Source organism: Phasianus colchicus, chromosome 1, assembly GCF_987193195.1.
Source record: "Phasianus colchicus chromosome 1, bPhaCol1.hap1.1, whole genome shotgun sequence".
Taxonomy (NCBI): Eukaryota; Metazoa; Chordata; class Aves; order Galliformes; family Phasianidae; genus Phasianus; species Phasianus colchicus.
This window is the reverse complement of record NC_143436.1, coordinates 176500327-176522524: the sequence shown is the minus strand read 5'-3', so window position 1 is coordinate 176522524 and position 22198 is coordinate 176500327. Positions and strand designations below refer to the sequence as shown.

The following is a 22198-nucleotide window of genomic DNA, read 5'->3' as shown; positions in this document are numbered from 1 at the left end:
ATTTTCAGTTATGTTGCAGTAACACCTCGTTATTTCTCCCACCTTCTGAAAGAAAACCAGGTACAGGACTCTCCTGCATGAAACACTGAAGAAAGCACAGAATGAAGACGGACAATTCAACTGAAATGCGTTCTTAAATTTACTTGACACTAGGCACTGAAACATTTAATTGCATGCCTGCAAGTGTAAGTATTATCAACTTATCTCACCGACCGCATGAGATATTTGAAATGCATATACACAAGTCCTGACCAACATACTTTAAGGGCAAGCTGACTCCTGTTTACGTTGATGCTTAATACTCATTCTGCCCAAACTGCTTCTTTCTTCCTTCCACAGCTCAGGGGGTTCTCAAGCCATACTCATCCTCCACACTTTGCTGTCTAACTGGAGCCTTTCTCCAGCACTGAGAAGCAGCTGCATACAGCAGTGCATGTGACCGGTCATTTGAAACAGGGCTCCCAGATCACAGAACTGAGCACACTGTGGGCAGCTCAGCAGCGCTCGATGCCGACCAGCTTGAGCCAGTTCCATGTCCAGAGGCAGCAGGGAACTGAACGGCCCAAACAGTCGCTGCGGGGAGGCCGAACAGAGGGCTCTCACAGAGGAGACATTTACTGGTATGTTTTAAGGAACGTCTCCAAGAACAATCTGGGGATGTTTTTATGGAGCAAATAGCAATTTGGGAAAAACAAGCATACATTTTCCTATAATGCATTTCCCATAACTCCTAGGCTGTAATAAATCATTTATAACCTGAAATGATCATTTCCTACTCTTTCACTGTTCCCTGTAAAAATATGAACAAATACATCTGCGCTTTGCTTTTGGAATAAATATAAAAACCTTTAAATGTTGCATTTAAATGGGCTCTCTGGGAGCAGCTTCTTCTGTCTCTCAGCTGACCAGATATCTGCTAACAGCTGCTCACAAATGTGCTCTTTTGCAGCTTTTGTAGCGTTTGTATACCAGAATGAATATTCAGTAGGGGATGGTGACCGAAGACAGAGGCCAACCCGTTAACTGGGAACATACAATTAGCACACAGACAGCGGCAAGGCACCACAAAAGGGGGACTGAAAAGGGAAAGGAGGAAAGCAGTGGGCAGCCGGTGGGAGCATGAGGGTGGCCGGGTGGGTAGGCAGGGCAGCAGCTGTAGGGTCACCGGGTGCAGGCCTGGGCTACGAGCTTTGATGAAACTTGGCAACCAGAGCCATTTCAAATACTGCCACTCATCTGACTCAATTGTCTGGCAGCGAAAGCACGTGCCATTTCTGCTGTGCTGGGAGGGGGACTAAGCTAAGGATTGGAATTATCATACCGTTAGGAGAAACTACTTTTTGGAAGGCACCAGGTTTACATAATCATATTTACTCTATAGCAACTGAACTGCACAGAGACACCGGCTGTAAAGATCAGCCAATTTGCAGTACCATAATGATACAGAACAGCAACCAGAAGACAACAGACTGTATTTTGGCAGAGGTATTTTCTCATTGTTGATCTGCCAATTCACCCATCTTTTTAATTCTTGCTTCTTGGCTTGCAATCTGAAACATTTCTGACACTATTTCAATTTTCAAATTCCAATGATGACTAAGCGAACCAAGGAAAAAATATTTACCTATGACTTTTTTTTTTTTTTTTTTAATTTCTTCTTCTTAAAGCTTAACAGATAATTCCTGAACAAAGCATCTTTTAAAGTTATTTAGAAAAAAAGGAACGCAAGGGAACAGGAAACCTACCTACATTGTATACATGGATATTAACTTAGCATTCTCTGTGAGCCAGGAAATCCTTAATCAACAATTGCATTACTGAAGGAGGAAGAGACGTTTGGCTTAAGTTCACCAGCATGTGACTAAAGATACTTCATGGTTGGTTTTTTTCCTCCCCACAAAATGATGACAAGTCACAACGACAGTAAAAACAGTGATTTCATATCCTCTCAATTTCAAACAAACTTTTGTCCTCGTTCGGATTTCTCAGTCCTATGGCACAGAAGAGTGCTCACTTAAAGAAAGCTAATAGGCTAATAATGTATATGAAAACCTATACACCAAGTAGTTTTTTTCCTCAGTCTTTTAAATTGCTGCTATCCTTCTTAGTACAGGCAATTAAATATTCATGAGGAAGATTCAGAGTACTCCCGTGGGATACCAGGTAATCGAACTGATGCTTCCCATGCCCAGTTCTGTTCTTCATTTTCTTCAAGATGAGATTTTAAAGGCTGAGTTTCTTCTCAAATACAAACTGAGTCTGCAACTTTCAAGCTCTTCACGTGGTAGTAAGGGCAGATCATATTAGAAACATATCTGAATAACAAAACACTATCTAACTTTCAAACATATGCCAATATTCGCACCTTTGATGCTGTTCTGTTAACTTACGTTATGGTTACTGAAATCAGTGGCTTTACTGGCTTTAAACCTTTACTAATGTGAAGGAGAGCTGAAGCAAACCCACATCACACACTGAATGCTACAACCACTCAACGTACCTGTTTTGCTGTAGTGGCATGAAATCACTTCAGTTATTATGACTTCCCTTGTTATTCAGTATTAGTTCATAAATTACTTCACATGCCTAAAATAATGTTTGCCAAAGACCTCCTAATCAAATGCCCCAACACAAGATGAAGCAAAAAGTAACCCTTTGCTTCTGAACACTGCAACATTTTGCTATGCATATAAAGAGGCATGATACAGGCTTTAGACTGCAAGATCACATGTTCAGAAATAAACTTTATAGGCTCACATTAAAGTATGTACAGCAGCTACAAATACATGACATCAACCAGACTTCTTAGTGTAGAAGTGTTGTGTATCTAATATTTCAGAAGACAATAAGCCTCTTCCTTCATTATTTATTTTACTAAATATATTGTGCTACAATAATCCTACATCCCAGCAAAATGAGCAACCACAAAAACTCCTGTGCTTACTGACCTCAAAGACAGCAAGCTTAGAGTCTAAAATATAGATTATCAACATTAACTTTTTGGCACAGTTTATTATCCCACATCTGTGATAAAGACACAACAGAAAACAGATATTGTAGTGTTGCAGTCTTGTGCAAATAATAGTCTTTTTCATCATCAAAATAGTAACCCTGATTAAATCCTGTACCAAAGGAAGCATTTTCTTTCATCATATGTAATGCTATGTCTGTGCTTTGGCCATTTTCCCATGAAATCATACTCAGGGAAAACAGTAGCACTTTGTCTTTATGGAACTATTCACATATGTGAATAATACACCTTAGTCTTCAATTCCAATTTACAAGAGTAGTATTCCTGCATAGCACCAAATACATTCATATAAACACTCTTAGTTCCCTCTGTCTTAATACCTCTTAAAATGTACTTTTATACTTCATTTTTCCCTGGGAAAATATTAATACAGATCCTTCCCACGATAAGGCAGTAAGTGAGAAAAACTTGAGACTCAATACCACAAATGTGTTTCTGTGACACACCATGTTTTCCACTAGCTATCCTCACATAAGTAGTTCTGTATCCCCAGTATTTTGAGGTCTTCCACTTATCATATCCTCTACCAAAATTAACCAAGAAAAATATTTAAAGATAAAGAAATAACTTCAGTCTGGGAAAGTGAGTTTTAAAACAAAGAGGGAAACAGTCAAAACATCTAAATCTAAGAAACAAACAAAGGCAAGATGACAATTTTACTTTATGTAAATCTGAATGCTGAGAGCACATTTATTAGCACTTCAGTCTGAGAACAGAGGGAAACTTCAAACTTGCCATTAAAATGCCAGAGGCTACTTACCCATCGGCCAGTTGTCATACACATGTTTTGCAATATCAGCAGCAGAGTCATTTGGTGAGAACAAGAACTCTTTCGTTTTTCCGCTTACCAAGATGAGGCGCAAATTTATCTGTAAATGAAATGCACTATTAGGAAAAGAACTGAAGAAAGCTTAATTATATATATATTTTTAACAAATTACTAAAAAGTTGTCATTGGTTTTGGGAAAAAAAACTCCCAAAGTGATGTGACAATATGCTCGGATGGTACTAAAAACTGGGACAAACTAGGAAGATAAAATTTTAACAGCTGACATTTCTGATGTTGAACACCAGAAGATTGTGATAGGTAGTGATCAAATTGAGGGCAACACTAGAAAACCCTTTTAGCAGAGTATGAAAGAGCTCTGCCAAGAACCACTAGCAACATATCACCTTGAATAAAAAGAAAAATATAAATCTGGAAAATTAACCTGTAGACATAGCACTGCATTTGAAACTTGCATTTGAATAGTCTGTGCACTTAAGTAAAGACCTCCAGTACAATATTTATTAGCCCAGATATTTCACCCACTGCAACTCCTACAAAACACAGTGGAATCAAACAGTATCGTTTCTTGGTCCCAGCTGCCATGGAACTCTGTCTTCCAAAAGCAAAGCTTTTTTCTTCCACTGCCACATTACTACCAGTAAAATTGTTGAGATCTACGTGCAATACAGCAACACAACATATCATAGTTGTTTCAGATTCTTAAAATCAGGTTTCCTTTATCTAGCCATCAGCACCTTCAGATATCATTTCTCTCTCTTCTATGCATATGGAATACTTTTTTTTTTCCATATGGCACTAAGATAATTCATATAAAGAGCTTGTTATGGCACTATTTGCATTGCAAAAAGAAATTAGACTTGGGTTCCACAAGCAGCTACTAGCAAGGACCACCAGAAGTATCTCTGTAGCCAGCACTTGCAATGTCTAGGACAAGTAGGAATCTAACCACTTCAAGTTGTGGCCTACAAGCCTGAATCCAATCAGCTTTTAGAAAGGCTTTGGCAACCTAACTGCTCAGACACCTTTTCAGATCAAACTCTCATGGTTCATCCCACATTCACAAAAACTTTTCTTCTTGGAATTATTTTTTGTTGGAAGTCAGGAAATTCTTCTTCTAGTTCAAGTACAAAAGGAAAAAATTTATAGTGAAGACCAAACTCTCAAGACTTCTGCAGCGTTAAGTATCTCACTGACAGCCCTGCCTCACCTACCCATTTTTCTGGTTATTTCCAAAGCCTAATCTATCTTAAATACTTTGGCTTGGATTCATTTTACCTATCTTAGAGAATCCAGCCGAAGTAGCCATGTTATGGTCTCCATCACGCTATACGCTTCATCAAGGCTATCTCACCAAGTACTGTGTGCAGTTATGGGCACAACAACATAAGAAGGACATCAAACTGCTAGAGAGTGTCCAAAGGAGGGCTACAAAGATGGAGAAGGCTCTGGAGGGCAAGGTGTGTGAGGAGCAGCTGAAGGCCTTGGTGTGCTCAGCCCAGAGCAGAGGAGCTGAGGGGAGGCCTGATGGCGGCTGCAGCTCCTCACAGGGAGCGGAGGGCAGCGCTGAGCTCTGCTCTGTGTGACAGCGACAGGGCCCGAGGGAACGGCATGGAGCTGCGGCAGGGGAGGGCAGCTGGGGGTGATTAAGGAATTATTATCACACATCAATTGATTAAGGAATTATTTCCAAATCTCACCAAGATTTAGTAGCAAAAGTAGACCAAGGTTCGCTATTCCTGTTGACTCCAAAGAATTCCAACTTCAAGTTCTACGACTACCATTAGTAATGGTCAGGCTATGGCCACTTGTATTTTTGCTATATCGCCTTTCAGTTGAAATAGCTCCTCCCAGCCCCTCGGCAGCCTCCACCTGTGTATTTATAGGCAACACGCATGATTTCTTTAGTTGGACTGCACAAGACACACTCTTCAAGCTTTCTCTGATGAGACACCATTTCCTCCTTAGCTGCAGGTCTCTCTACACACTTCAGTTTTTCTTCCTCTCCACAAACCAGATGACTATTTCTGAAAGGTATTAAATGATGTCTCGCCAGCTGCTGCTTATAACACCACCTGTAATTTCCTCCATCTACTGGAACCATCCTCTGTGACTGCCTCCCAAGAATACATAGACCTCCTTCATAACCATTCCATGCTGTCAGTTCAATCACTATGTAGCCCAATCAACCTTCATCCTTTCCACCTTCATCCTTTCCATTATTTAGCTGCAGAACTTGTAATTGACATTTGAACTGTAATGCCCTAGAGCTCCAAATTTCATCCCACTCGTATTGCTCCATTTCTCCCAGGGAAAGGAGGAAGGAGCCTGGTGTTGACAAAACCTTATTTTGCACCACAAAAATGTTTGAGACCTCCCCAGTTTCTGGGCCTGAGTCCTATGAAATCACCCACACATCTCCATGCAACTATTCTTTCTATGGAGAGAAGATTTTTTGAATTTTGTGTCATCCACAAATTTTAGCAGCAACATTCTCTATGTGTATCTTTGTCATTAAAGGAGTAACATGAAGTAAGACTTGTCTAAAAATTAATCCACAGAAATTCCAGTAATGAGCTCTCTTGACCCAGCTTCCCCCAGCTCTCAGTTCCTTTATGTTAGGCCCTTATATATTCACATTTTCTCTCTTAAATCCTAGTTTCTCCAATTTAACCAACAGTTTGCAATCTGGCATCACATCAGTTGCTATGTATGCATTCAGATCAAACTATAAAAATTTCTATTTAGAAAATCAGTTCTTTTCAACACAAGTCAGATTGCCATCATCTGGCTTTCAGAAGTGCAGCGTGCTGCCTTGCACTCCACTTTCTCTATACCTCATTATCTTTAATTATCCCTTAAGCGTTAATGCATCTCATTACAACCCCAACAGACTGCCAAAAATTTAGGAGGTTTAGACTGCGTCACAAGCTGTTATTGTACTAGGGAATGGGCTGCCTGTTTAACAAACAAACAAACCAACCAACCCCAAATATTCAGCAGCGGCGTCTGCTGTGCACACTCAGATAAAATGAGAAGCTTTCTTCCCTAGCAGCTTTCCTCCATCTTCACCTCCCCACATCTATGTCCCTTATTCTTGACCATCTTGTTCCCTCTAGCCAACCAGTCCCCCAACTCTAAGTTTATGCATATTATAAAGGATTTATTTTCATTTATCAGTGTGTAGTTTATCTGCGGTGGGGTTTATATGTTCTGAAAATGAACACCTTCCTAGGCAGTGGACATTTTTACTGCCAAACTACCAGCTCCTTAGAATTTTGGGCTCTGGATCCTACAGGGAGATTGAAAAAAAACAACAATATTCAAAGAATATTAGTCATAGTACTTAAAATATTATTAGGATACAGCTTTAATATAGAACTGAAGCCATTCTTCAGCTAGCATTACATTAAGGTGACTTGTTTCTTTTTATTTACACTACTGAGTTTTGAAATTGCCAAGCACACTGAAGTGAATGCAGAAAGGAGAAGAACATTGTAGAGAAATAACTAAAACTGATGTTGCTTCCTATAAAGTTTGATTAAATCTTACTTCTGCAGTTAACATACAATGCAAAAAAAAAATCAATAAGCTCAATACAAGCACCAGGGGAAAAAAAACAAAACAAGAAATACTAGTTTCTTCTTTCCCCTCCCAAGATAGATTTCCTAACAGTGCTGCAGAATATTTCTTATAGCTTATCAAATACAAAAGGCACGTCAAGATAAACTAATAATACTACAGGATACACTATAAAATGAGTAAAGCAGAAGAGGAATATTTTAATTAAAAAAAAAAATTACCATCACATATTAGCAAAAGCCCAAAATAAATCTTTAAATCGGTAAAACAGATGTGCATGAAATGCAGGGAAGCAGCTGCTCTAATAAAAGCTTAAAGTAGTTTCTTATTTATAGTACAGCATGCCACTGACATGTAGTTTGCATGTTTTTCTATATATATACACATATACATGCACAGAAGATAAATATACCTTTGTATTTCTATTTCTTAATCTTGGCTTGAAGGAATCTTAATCTTCAGTTGCACATCATGTTACCTCCAAGAGTTTGAAGCACAGAATCCCAAAACTTGCCTTGAAATTTAGAGTCTCATTTTGATCCTCAGGAACACTAGGAAAAGTTAATTGCTTGCAACTGCTGCACATCTTATTCTGTGTGTCTGAGAATCCTACTTCAAACAAACTGTAGGGGAATCTCAAACAAACCTTTTGGCAAAATGCCATTGATGAAAGTCCATATTTAAAAAGAAATGGATGCGTGCATTTAGTGGAAACTAAATTGGCTCAGTAGAGAAGTTTTGACATGGAAGCAGTCAGTTTAAAATTTTGAAGTTACCAGATGATTCTTAATGCTTTTAGCCACAGTTCTGTTTTCTATGTTAGAAATTTTCAAGCAACTTGTACATTTCAAGATAATATGCTTACAGCCCCTCCTTCCTAGCTGAAGGAGTTCTGGTCCTACAATACTCCCAAGATTCTTCTGGCCCTGACAAGTTTGCTCATTCACAGGGAGGTAACGACTGTCCTGGCTATAGGCTACCAAAGGAAATTCCAGACTTCTGTTACAGTAAACTGAGTAAGGGTCACAGACTTCCATTTCCACATTATAGAAACAACTGCTAGTGAAGACATTAGCTCAGAAGAGCGACGGTCTCAGAAGTAGGATTAAATACAACTTGTGGACGATGTCCCCTGTGTAGGGTTATATAACCGTCCATTCTGTTTGTGATCTCAAGCATGCAAACCTTGTCCTCTCCCCCTACGCACCACAACCAACACAGATTTCATAGCTACAGCTACAGTAACCACCACACCAGTTGCATTACTGATGTAGTAAAAAAAAAAAAAATCAGAGTGCAAGACTATACACTGTAAACTGCAAAAAAAAGAGGCACGGAAGATTGTAATAACAACTGCTGTGCAACTGCAACTTTTGGAACAAAACATTTGAGTCATGTACATGCAGAAGCAAAGTAACCTCACAGCTAAAGTTAAAGGAATGCAAAGTCTCATCAAGAAATGGGAGATTTGCAGCCAGAATACTTCTTGATGATTGAGTGACTCTCACCTAAATGAGTTAGTTTCATCAATTTTAGGCTCTAGTAGAAGCTTAAGATTCCTCCCATCTTATAAATAAAACACATAAGAGCCTCAGTATCACCATACACGATACAACCTTACATTTAAACAGCTTTTCTTCAGCATGCAAGACTATTTTTCCCCTTTTCTTTACAGACGTGAACTTTTAATTAAATAATGGACCAGAAGGAGAAAAATTGAGACAACAGCATTCAGAAATAGAGACTGACACATCGCTTTTCAAAATCCTACTTCATATTTTTACAAAAGAAGTTTGTTCCAAAGATGCATCAATGCTAGATGACTCCCAGAAAGTTTCTCCAAAAAGAGAAACCTGCTCAATTTCTACTTTACTAACTGAATTCCACCAGATTCATTTCAAAGACTAAACCGAACCCAACCAAGAGCTTAAATGCAACAGCAGCATTACACAAACCACATCTGTAGGAACTTGCAAGTTCTAGACTCCCATTCTCTCCTAAGGTAGGTATCTCATGCAATCCCCTCTTTAAATGTATCCTCCTGGACTTAACAGAGTATTTTAGTTTTCATTTTCACTGAGAGGATGCTCCAAATCCTGTGTCTCCTATGGAATGAAATGTTCTTTTAATTCTCAGCCTAAGTTCATTCTTGGACAGGCTACATCCACTGGTGTCAGACTGATTTGGGGCTTTAGTTATAATGGCATGGTTTATTTCATTTCTTTCTTAACCCCCTTAGGATTTTGAGAGCTTGCTTCTCCATCTGCAGACAAGGATACCACCACAATAAGCAATGGTTCTCCTCATTTACAGTCCAGTCCTGGAAGCACCTAAGTACATTAACAGAGGTTAAGGAACTGGCTTTGATACCATAGAAGCACCTATGTACTTACATGGAAATTACCAATGTGATGGTTATTTTGCTGAGGTATATGACAGAAGGTCAAGAGTCTTAAATGGGAGCAATAAGGAAAAAAAAATTGCCCTGAGGACATCAAAGCAGCAAAAGAGGTAACCTAGAGATGTGAGCTGTCTTGGTGGTTCTCGAGATCCGAATAACAAAGCCCTAGGCACCCCAGTCTGAATTTTGTCTAAATTTGGTAGTGACCTTGCTTCCAGCAGGAGGCTGGGCTGCAGACCTCTTGCATTCCACTTTAATGTGCATCTATTTTAGTTTTGATTTACCTTTCTTAAACATGCATGATTAGAAACATGGGGTTTCAGGGAACATCGTTGTGAACTTATAAAATTATACTATAACCTCCCTAAATCTACTACAAATGCCCTTCCATCTTCTGTATGAAGACCAAAACCATCTCACGTTTGCAATATCATTCTCTAGTTCAATCAATTCCATGACACAAAACTTCAAATCCACATTACAGGATGTTGCATTTAACAACCCATATATTTTAATATTAACACAATTGGCGTTGTTATTAATTCAGTCTTCCAGATAAGTCAGTCTTTCTCATACAATGGCATGATCCACTTCTCCACTACTGATTCTTTCAAATTTTCATTCATAAATTTCATCAGCATACTGACCTTGCTCATGTCAGTGGAATAAATGAGAACACTATGAAGAAAGCTGGTCCCAAGATGAATCTTTAAAGAATTCCACTGAACACTACTGCCAATCTGAACCTGCATACCCAACACTCCATCTTGCATCTCCTCCACCCAAGGCTCGCACTCTATCAATTCTTGTCTTCCCAAATGAATTCTTTCCTATGCAACATCAACCTCTGACTGAATTCCAGATAGGATACTCCTTCTCACTTCTGAAAAACATAAATCTTCCAAAAAAACAAACAAAAAAGCCAACAACAAGATAATACATCTGTTATTATGTAACTTGGGTAAACAAAAATCATGAGTTTTGTTTCTTTATGCTTCTCTGCTTGTTCTCAACATCCTTGTTGAGGTGGCAGTCAACTTGAAAGTCTTTCCCTACATCTTTTCGCTCATTTTGCGATCAAATATATTAAGCCTATGAAGCCTCTGACTTGAAGAAACACCAAGCCCACAAATTCTTCAAAAACACTCTCCTTATACCAGCCTCCTACACTTAACTTAATTAACATTTACACAATTTGAATCCAAAGTCTTTATGCAGGATCCTGTTTGTTCTTTCATTTGATTTAAACTATATCAGCTCGTGACGTTGGATCTCATGTTATTTTCCCAAGCAATCTTCCACAGATTCCCAGAGCTTTTTGGGAATTTAAGATGACATCTAGAATAACAACACTCATTGCTGAATAGAAATGTAGCTGTTATAGCTAAGGTACATAAGGTAAGAAGAAAGTAAATGAGCAAGGATAAATATGAATTTGTAGCCCATCGAAGCAAGCATTCTCATGAAAGAGAATCAAGAGGTCCTTGATTCTAGACTGCATTTCAAGGGCTTCAGGGTAAGATAACACCGTATTTCTTCTGAAGCACATTTCTAAACATTTATTTTCACTAGATGCTTTATAGCCAATACAGGTAATTACTAGCTGCACTTCATTCCTTAACTGAATGCCTTAAATGTATGCCTTGCAACAGTCAGAATCCCTTCACTTAGTTTTAGATGCACAAAGAGGGCTTTGCCCTTACAATTACTTTGCAATGGTAAAATGGACACAGAACATGTAAAGCAACCTAAGAGTTTTGTCATGCCACAAGGACATTTAAGTTTCACTGCCAGCTGGCAGGCACACCTGCATAACCCATCCAAAGCTGCACCACTTGTAAAAGCAGGATGACTCCAGCACGAGGCCACTGAAGTGTAGTAACGCCCTACATCACTCTATGCAAGATTAATGGGAGCTCCATAACCAGTAGCAGTTACACACTCATCTTTAGATCACTAAAGGAGAAGCAAATACATTTTTATATGCAAATGGTTTATTCAAATACAGACCAGCTAAGACAACTTTGCACTGCTAAGAACCATGCAAATTTCAGAGAATTCTGAAGTAAGGGAAAGAAAACCAAAACAAAGCATGATCAAATTTTATTTGAAGGTGGAAAAAGCAAAATCCTATAACCATTTACTTTGGTAGCTAGGATAGAACAAGCTGTTTCTATAGAAACCAGGTCATTCTTGATCTTAACGCTCAGTCATACTTCATCCATTCCCTCCCTTCAGTTCAAATAACAATGAAACAATAACAATACATTATCCAAGGTTATTTTTTAAGCAGCAGTATTTAGGAAGCATTGTTCCCCAAATTAAATTACCGTTTGGATTTCATCACAAATTACAAGTAGAATACTGCAGATTCCAGCTTCCCAGCAGAGTTCATGTATCGTTTACTATGTTCATTATAAGCATTCTAAGGAGGAGGTTTGAGGTTGCATTTATTTTGCCTTTTTTTGCCTTTTTTTTAAATTTTTTTTTCTCTTTTTTTTTTTTTTTGGTTGGTTGATCATTACTATTACTTTTAGCTTTTGAGGGTTTTTTTGGAAGTGGGACCTGGAGGTAGTTAAGAATTTTAAGTAAAAATCACTTTTAACAGAAAAGCAAAACCAAAACCACCTTTTCTTGCAACAGACTATATAGCAGTGAAACCTTTTTCAGTAATTGGATCAAGTAAGAGCCACAAATGCCCAGTCAAAAATAATTCATCTCCTAGTAGCTGGAGATAATGGAGACTCAGAGAGAGACCTATGCTGATAACTCATTAACTGGAGACAGGACAATTCACTGCGCACACGCAAAACAGATTTCTATCACCTTATGAAAGAACTGTCTAAATCCATTGCAATCATAAGGTGTGAATTACAAGATATAGAAGAGCATGCTTGGGAACTGTGATGTAATATAAATTGAAAGAAAAATAGGAACAGAGAGATAGCCACATGGCAACCTAGGCTGGTGTTGTGAAAAACCTCATCCTTTCAATGCAGTGTTGGAATAAATCCATTATCATTTTGAAATAATTTGACTCAAGCAAAAAACAGAGGAACAGACGCACTAAAAGCTAACATCAAATTTTGGTAGACGTTACTTCAGCGATCACATACCACACAGAGGTAGTCATTTCAAAATACAGGAGTGAATTAATAGTAAAACTGCACCAAGTTACGATGCATACATGAGAAGCTGATGCTTGAAGACCCCTTAGCTCTGGTACTGCTTCCAGGAGAGGCTCCCAGGAATCTGTCCCACCCTGACCTTAAGCACCATGCAGAGGGGAAGCAGCAACACACACAGGTTGGTGAGAGATTCTTCAGGATGTGTACAACATGTCCTGAAGATACGAAACAGAGAAGATCATTCCCAGTTATTTTTTTATGGATTGGGAAAGACAGTGAGTAGGAACATGAAGACATCATCTGTTTCTCTTCTTTCAATCTCTATCTCCCTAAAAATACCACCTAGTGACACACATCCCAGCATTTGACTCCAGACTTTAAGAGCAGCATCAGTGCCATCTGCGTTTCCCTCCTGCCATGTTTTCTCAAAGCTGACACTGGGTAAGCACAGCAACTTATTTTCACCCTCTCGTATCAGTAGCATTTAAAGCTTAGAAGTTCATTGCCCATGAATAATGATAAATCCAAAGGAGAGTAAGAGTCTAGAGTTAATTCTGATCTAATTTAACATTTGACCTGAATTGTTCTATAGAGAGCGCACTTACATGGTATTTTTAAATTTTGTTTAGGACTGTTCAGTCTCATTCTTAAGACGAGAAATGCAAGACCATCAAGTTTGTGAATGCTTTGTTTTGTGAAATGCTTAACAGCTCAGATTTGAAATAAGTAGAACTGCTGCTGCTAGCAAAGGAAGAAATACAATTTCAAGGGAATAGCTCCATTAATAGCTGCTTTTTCAGGTCCAAATGGTGTACAGGCAACTCATATCCCTTCTCAATCCCCAATTATTTTTTTCCTCATCTTTAACCAATTTTATGGGTCTAAATTTTAATTTAACTCACGTTCCTACATGTTCCAGATGCAGCTGTTCCATAGTTACAAAGAATAAAGAAAAATTAATGGTGGGCTGGGGAAAGCATATTGAATGGTCTGTTTGTGCACTACGAGAACACAGAGGCAGAAATCTGAATTTCCTGCTGCATAATGAAAATTTCACAAAACATGGCCAATATCAGTGCACTCAGAGGTATTAGAATTTTATAACAGAATAGGTCAACAAGAGCATACACAAAGCTGAAAGCAATCTCTCAGTTACAGTCTGGACAAACACATAGCTGCTTCAATTTAACCAGATATTAAGTTCAACAAGAAAAAAAAAATGAACAAGAGAAATCATTTAAAAATACAGAAGAAGCTGAACATTTCAAGAAAAATGCTATTAACTAGAAGCAATCAAACGAGCAATACAGCAAGCAACACATGGCCATAGGCATCATCTACTTCTGCACACTATTTTTCAGGAAAGAAAACTGAAGCTCTTCCCAGCAGATTTCATTACTTCTGAAAAGAACGCTCACGCATCTTAATTCAGCACAAGACAGATTGATAAAAATTACCACAGGAGATAGACAGGCAATTTATCAGTAAAAGGCAGTCTGAAGACTTCGTATAACACCCCAATGATTTTTACAACTTTTGGAGTAAGTATGGCTACGTAGAAAAAAGCTGGTTTTGCAGATATCTTCCTCCTAGATGGAATCCAAATGGTAGATGGTATAAATACTATCTGCAAAGACTTGCAGTGTTTTTAACGTACTGTTAACAGCACCAAAGTCCATAATTCAATATGTATTGTATGAGGAAATTGAATTTTCATTTTTCATTTTAAGTTATTTAAATTTTAAACATGTATTGGGTTAATCACTATTGCAGAACTCCTAGACCTTGCTCTTCTCCCTACTCCCACTTATCCCCAGGTATTATGTGAGACAGCAACAGCAATTAAGAATAACTTCAATATTAGTGTTATCAGTTTTTCAGTTTTCACCAAAAGACAAGTAACCAACTTAGAAGATTCCTTTGAAAAAGAACATCTAGTATATGGAAAAAAAACCCTGCATTTATTTTAAAAGGGAAGTAAGGAGAGCACCCCTTAGTCCCTTACAAGAGAACAAAGATTCCTGACACGATGCTATTCCTCGGACACCAATCTCCCTGCAAAGCCTATTAAGATTTGCTACTCTTCAGGCCCCAAAAGAGGAACGGTTACAACTATTAAGACAATCTGATTTGGAAAAGAAGGGAAATAACAAGGAAACAATCTTCTGAGTCCATTTTTGTTTTCTGTTTTATTTTCTCTTGCAAAACCTGTTGCTTTACATAGTTTTGATGCAGTTTTATTTGTACATAAAAGCACACTGCAACAAAGTAAAGGATTACAGCTGATATAAATGCTGTCTATCATTTAAACTAGGCACAGCTTGAAATATTCTAGGAAAAACCTGTCACTCCCTAAAGACAAATATAGAGTGACGTGGTCCCCTGAAGTCCAGTCAAATAACATTCCTGCAAAACAGCTCTAAGCTATTAGCAAGACTGATGAATGAACAAAAAAATTCCCTAGGATTTTCAGAACATATATCCCAGTAAAAATGCCAGCAACATAAGTGGGCAGTTTTTCACTCTGGAGTCATTCTGGAACCCTGCTGTCACATCCTTCACCTCATATGGTTCTCCATCTTGATCAGCACACCATTACTAAATTTTCTAACCTTGTGTGCAAGCATCAGAAGTAAAATGGAAAAAGTCTTAAGTATTTTTTAGACATGAAAGAGGCAAAGATTCTCACTTTGAATTACAGGTGTATTTCTGTTCATTTGAGTGGAAATATCATAAAATTAAAGTTTTTATTTTTGAGGTACAGATCCCTGGTTTCTCTGGGCTCATTGTGTAAGATGGCAGCCAGCCAAAGTTTTGCCATTCCAAAGCACTATCTAAATCACTGAGCTGTGATAATTAAAGGCAAGAGATAGGACATCTTTTTTTGTTGTTTGTTTGTTTCTGATCCAAAAGATAGATAGCTTAAATTTTAATCAAAATGAATGTTTCAATGACCACAGATCTTGTTTACTCTGCAAAAGCTAGATATGAATGAGAACAACTTTTTAAAATTGTTTTCCTCCTAGATAAAACACTAAAACACATAAGAGATCAAGGATTGTGATGCAGATGCCAATTTATTTGGAATAAAACTCTTCAAGAGCAACCAGCTTGTCCTTGACTTACATCTGTACCTTTCAGCATAGAATAATGAACAACTCCTTATGCAGTATTTTTTCTCCTCCCCTCAATAAATTACTCTTAACGTGCTACAAAATCGTAAAGCATGTTTATATACAGCTTAAAGATTTTTGTTCTGTTTAAGCATTGTGGCACAAATTTATTCCCAGGCTAAGCCTGCTGAAGTCAACAGGCTGAAGATAATGGAATGATACCACAAATAAGGTTTGATCCAGTTACTTCTGATGCTCTGCATTCTTTGTTGAATACTAAAAAGCACAGATTACTCACCTTGCTGCTACTGCATGCTAGTCATGTGCACGTGTCTTCCCAACCAGCTGGCAGTCTAATAGCAATTCTCATCTTATTTCTATCATGAAGCACACTCACCAATGGAGGCTACCTACTAATGACTAGAACAGTTAAATATGCCCCTTCATTTTGGCCTCCTTCTGCTGTTCTGTTAAGCCTTCTATCAAGTAAGAAGCATACAGTTTACCCATTGATAACATACTGCTCAAGTTCTTTGGTAGATGTAGTTCCAGATGTAACACCTCTGTATGCCTTCTTTACAGTTCCAAAGTGAGCTGGACCTGCCTGGCAAGGTGCCATGAAGTCATGGTTTTAACTTAACGTTTTTCACCTAGGAAAAGTCTATTTCCAAAGATAGTTAGGTTTCACTGAGGGAAATCAGGTAGCTTTTCAAAGAGCACATCCTTAATACTTTTTTTTTCTTCTTATTTAGATAGAACCTACATAAAAAGGCATCATATTACACACACAAAAAAATGGAGGGGTTGGAATGAAGTTATCAATAGACATACATCTATAAAACCAACTAAAAATTTTGAGAACAAATTGATATTTGAACACATTGTATTATTTTGGGTCTTGGATCTCACTGAACCTTAGCATGAGGGGCAAACAGTGATGCCTTCCTGAAGGAATTACAGTCTTAATTGGTAGCAATTATAGGCAACACCAGTCAGGACTCTCCATTCTTACTGCATCAACAACTACATTATAAAGAGCCATCTGCTCAGTGTCAAAGTAGTGAGTAAGGTTGGCTTCTGTGAATCTGGGGCAACATGTGTTCTAGCTTGCATCTCAATTATGGTTTGCAAAACACTATATATGGACAACTACAGAGGCACATTACTGAAAGCTCCTCAATGTATATGCTTCTTCCCTTTAAAAAAAAATGGGAAAAAATAATACTGTAATTTGTTTGAATGTAAACACGTAAGGCAACATAAGAATAAATCATCTAATAGGCTTTTTCCCCATACACTGTAAGAATAAAATAGTTATACACAAGTCACATTACAAACCCTTAACCCTCCCCTCTGCGTTTTTAAGACTTGTGGCCAATACAACCAGCAGGTGATACTCACCACGAGGACTGGTTGCAAAACACCCAGTGCTCACCTACATCAGAAGAACATTCTCTGGCCTTTTGCCATGGAATATCCCTTGGTCTCTACATGTCTGCATTCCCTGAGATATGGACACGACCTGTTTTTCACCTTCTTGTTTCTCACACCATTGCACTGTCTGCTTTTTAAGACAGTGCAGTTATTTCTTTTGTTTTACATATAACATGTCTAAGCTACAGCTCATTCACAGATCACATTTTAAGAACTAAGAGCACTTTAGAAACTCAGTGGTGGATTTTCAAAGACCTTCTCACCCTCTTACTTTAGTAAGGTAAACAGCGCTACTGTCTACAGAGATAGCATCAAGGACTGAGCATGTGATGAACCTCACAGGTACCACTGGTTATGACTAACTGTAGTTAATGGAGAATTATTCCCCCAGACAATTATTAAACTTTCCTAACTGCTTGAAGTAAAATCTTACCTTAATGTTAAAAGAGCAAAAACTTTCCCAAAAACAAACAAGTCAAATTGTCTTCTTTCTTACTGGGACTCACATATTCAATGCAAAATTTAGAAAAGATGAACGTTTTGGTTATGACCAATCCTTAAGGGAGGAATAAAAAAACAATCTAGACAAAAAAACATCTGTATTTTTCATTACAAAAAGAAGAATGCCACACCTTTGCAGTTGCTATGATAGAATTGTGAAAGCTGCTTCAGCTACACACAAGTCTGTGTTGGAGAACAAAGATTTTAGCCAGCTCTCTGCCAGGAGACAACTCTTCACTATGAATTTTTCAGTGCTGGAGTGAAATAAGTTTGTATGTATTCGTGACTGAATGCTAACTATGTATAAAACTTATTGACAACACTAACACAGATTACAGCCAACTGATTTTCTCGATATTTAATAAGTCACAAACGTAGCACTGTAGTTGAACTGTGGATATGACTACTTTTCACAAAGGTTCAAGCATGTATTCACAAGACAGTATAGAAAATACAACTGCTCTCCATGAAGAGAATGGTAGCCTACACAGAACTATTTCATTCTTCCCAACAGTTCGGGAGACAAGTCATTACACAAAGCTGAAAGGAGGATCTGGCATTTAGAAAGAAAAGTGCATCTGTCATACAAAACAGCTATCAAGAACACTATTGTCTTAAGCTACTCACGGCTCAGGCAAGTATTCAGCTGAAGAGTCAATCTGCATCAACCTGTGACTAGCGAAACTGGCACTCAGTGGTGCTAAAGGCACCCGCAGCATCATCTGCTTTTCACATCAACATTCTCACTCAAATTAGTTTACAAATAACATAATGAATTCTCATGTGCATATAACTGTATTTCATTGATTACCTCAACAGGCAAGACTGTTTACTTAAAACAAACAGCCTCTCAAATTATACAAAGTAAGCACTGCGTGACTACTGTGTAGCATTTGTATTACAAATTGAGGGCTTGTGTCACTGGATGAGCAAACACTGTGCCAGATATGGTCTGGAACCCAAACAACAACACGTTATGGGGAAGTGCAATCTCAAGTGCCACTTGGGTCAGTTGAGTTCTGAGATAGACTAAAAAGAGCCTGTGAGGCTCTAAGTTATGAAAATGGCCACAAATAACCGTGGCCAAGAGTTATAAATAAATAAAACCAAGGTACCAATTCTCTCAGACTCTTAAGTTGCAGGTCTTCCACAGAAACATCAGTTAAATACATATCATATTATGACCCATCTAAAGGCTCTCTCAAAATACCTGCGCCAAAAAATTTTGGAACTTTTCAAACAAATGTCAAAGATTATATACTCTATCTTTGCAAAAACAAGTTTCATACTTTAAGAACAGCAGCACAGAGAACAGCAGAGATAATAAGTACTACTTCTTCCCAAAGCCTATGGTATTTTGGACCTTTCCAATACACGCCTCAAAGCTAGGATTAAAAACTTCAATTAGCTTTACATGCAAGTACTGAAGCAGCTGATCATCTGCACCTTCCTCCCCAAGTGCGTCAGCAGAATCATCAGGGTACTGTTTGCACTCTGAAGAACAGGCTATTACTGCCCTTACCTGCAGACTCTCAAATCACAAAAGTCTGTGCCGTGTTCTTATAACCACGTAGGAAAGATTGCTCACACCCTCATATATTAAGAAGCACTGACCTCACAGTCTCGCACCCACCCTAAATACTGAATGGAGAACACTTTCTGTAAACCATTTCTCTTTCCTTAGATGCAAAGAGAATGGACGCCACCCATATTAATTAATATTACACTAAGTAACACAAGGATTTCAGTTTATTATTTACATTATAATCACTTACATATTATTTACATACAATCACTGTGGTTGCATATGTAACAGATAAATGCAACAGAACAGTCTTCAGCACACTGAATATCAAAAAAAGAACAGGCAGAGGCATTTTACACAAGTCTGTGCAAGCAAAATTATCTGAAGTTTCAAAACCAAACAGTTGCTCTTAAGAAAACTGACAGTGAAAATGACATCAACGTTTTGGTTTTTACTTACTTCCCACAGAAACTGCAGCAAATAAAAGAACACAATAACACTATCCGGTAGTGCAAATTCTTAGCTACAAAACACTGTTTTTCAACATAGTCACCATCATCATTAGTTCTGCATTTCCACCGGCAATGAACAAGAGCCTGCATGCCACATGCAGAAATCTGCACCAGTGGAGGTGACCACTGCCACTGTTGTCACTCCTGAAACGCATCACCCATTGCCTCATTGTGCTCACACACCCACTGGCTGGTCTCCATGAATGGTCAGCCAACATCAGTGAATATCAGTGGATGCCATCTTTTCTGCATGGTGGAATTCAGTGACACACCTTAGCTTCATCTACGCTTTCATGTCAGATGCCATTGTGTCAGATTGCCCCTCTGCTGCCATCTGTCACACAATGAGATGGCGTAGTGGTGGGAAGGTACCACCTCTACTGCCATACCTCCAACATCCACCTCTGACATTGCAGGCCAACACCATAAAACAGGAGGCATTGCTTTCAAGACTGTTCCCTGTATATCAAGTCAATCTGACTGCATTATAATGAAAAACAACACTTGATTCACATTCAGCATCTATGAAAGATGCTACATGACCTACAGCATTCAATTTAATTAATACTTTGATTCTACCTACAACATTAAGAATTTGAAGTTTCCCAAAGAGAAAGGTAAACTGAGACAGTAATTCACCCTTCATGCTGGAATGCGTGTCAGCTCTCAAGCCTGAACTTCTGAAGCTTCTGAATATTCCCTACAACTCAAGTATTACTGAAGTTCTGCAAAAAATCCCTTTACCTTACCTCACTAAAGCCTCTGCTAAAGAAAATAAAAATGCATAAAGAAAGCAGCAATATACTATCAAACACTTCCATTATTAATTACAATATTACTTCCATCTCATTAAGAAACTAACTGCGGTGAATGCTAAGTTTTAAGCAAATTTCTGCACAATGTATTTCAAGACACAGTCAAAGAAGTGAACCCAACACAATCTCCCCTAAAATCAGTTCCTACAAATTTCAGTTTTGCAAGGTTTAACTTCTAATGCGGGATGTAAAATTACATGAACATGATATAGAAGAGTGCTGCATCATTGTCCAATGCAGAAGTAGAGCTAAAGAAACAGAACCAAGGAGAAAATAAGAAGTTTAACAAAAAGAGGAAGGAAAAGTTCTTGGATGATACTTTGTTTTCATTTAAGATCATTATTAGCATCTAACATCACCAGAGTGAGACTTCAGCACAGCCTTATGCTGAATACCTGAGAAATGAAGTCTGCATGGGGTGCCTCAACTCCACACTGCCATGGTTTCCTGCCTTTGATGAATGACTGCACTTGAAAATGAAGAGCTTTTTGACACAATTCATGACGACTTTCACAATGATTCTTATTAAATTACATCTTTTGCTTCATTAAAACCAAGCACTAAGTTCCACTAACCACTTACCTCATGCACCTATAAGCTTCTTCAATCTTACGACTTATCAGCCTCATTGTACAAGGAAGATGTCAATCCTACAGTGCTTTCCCATCTTTTTTCTTGTATCAACTTAAGGATTAAGCCTATTCATGTCCAAGAAAGCAGCAAGTCTGCATGTGGCTCATCTGTGTTCACTCTGTTTTGAAAGACTGTCTTTAATAAATAAGACATTGCTATTTTACCCACAAAACAGTATTACCATGCTTGCATATATACACACACACGACTTTCATATTTTCCCTTGAATGATTAATTAAAAGCTACTCAGAACACAGTATTTTCTATGTTAGTGTTCAACAGTAAATAATTCACCGCGTGAACATTTCCATTACAGGTCAAGCTGAAACCAAACACCAGAGCACCAAGTCTGGGCTGCAGGGAGTTCTGAAAGAACACAACTTCGATCTTTATTTTAATGCTCGCCATCAATACACCAAAACACAGGGAGGAGGGAGAGAGAAAGAAAGAAATACATTTATTCAGAACTCTGCAAACTGCAACACAAAATCCAATGTCTCTTGCCTACTAATTATTTCTTTTGTGGTCTGGTAACAGCGCTTTCACAGAGGGATGGTACTTGTGGTAAGCTAAATGAGTAGCGGGACACAAACCAAGAGTATTTCACCCTGCTTCTCAGTAAACTACACTTGCAGACACTCCTTAGTTAAAAACTTCCACAGTTTCCAAACAAAGATTCAGTGGTAATTAATAGTTCCTCTGCATTACACTATTTGTTTCATCAAGGAAGGAAGTA

At 38.2% G+C, this 22198-nt stretch overlaps 1 protein-coding gene across 2 annotated transcripts in view; it reads right to left on the bottom strand.

The window, feature by feature from the left end:
• Positions 1-22198, bottom strand: part of UBL3 (ubiquitin like 3) — a 56902-nt gene that overhangs the window by 6936 nt on the left and 27768 nt on the right. Inside the window, exon 2 of one of the 2 annotated variants that reach the window (XM_031615831.2) lies at positions 3792-3900. In XM_031615831.2, the coding sequence (XP_031471691.1) occupies positions 3792-3900 (109 nt within the window). Of the gene's footprint in view, positions 1-362; positions 3571-3791; positions 3901-22198 lie in introns of those variants that run through there. The other variant, XM_090133601.1, reaches the window with a different exon arrangement.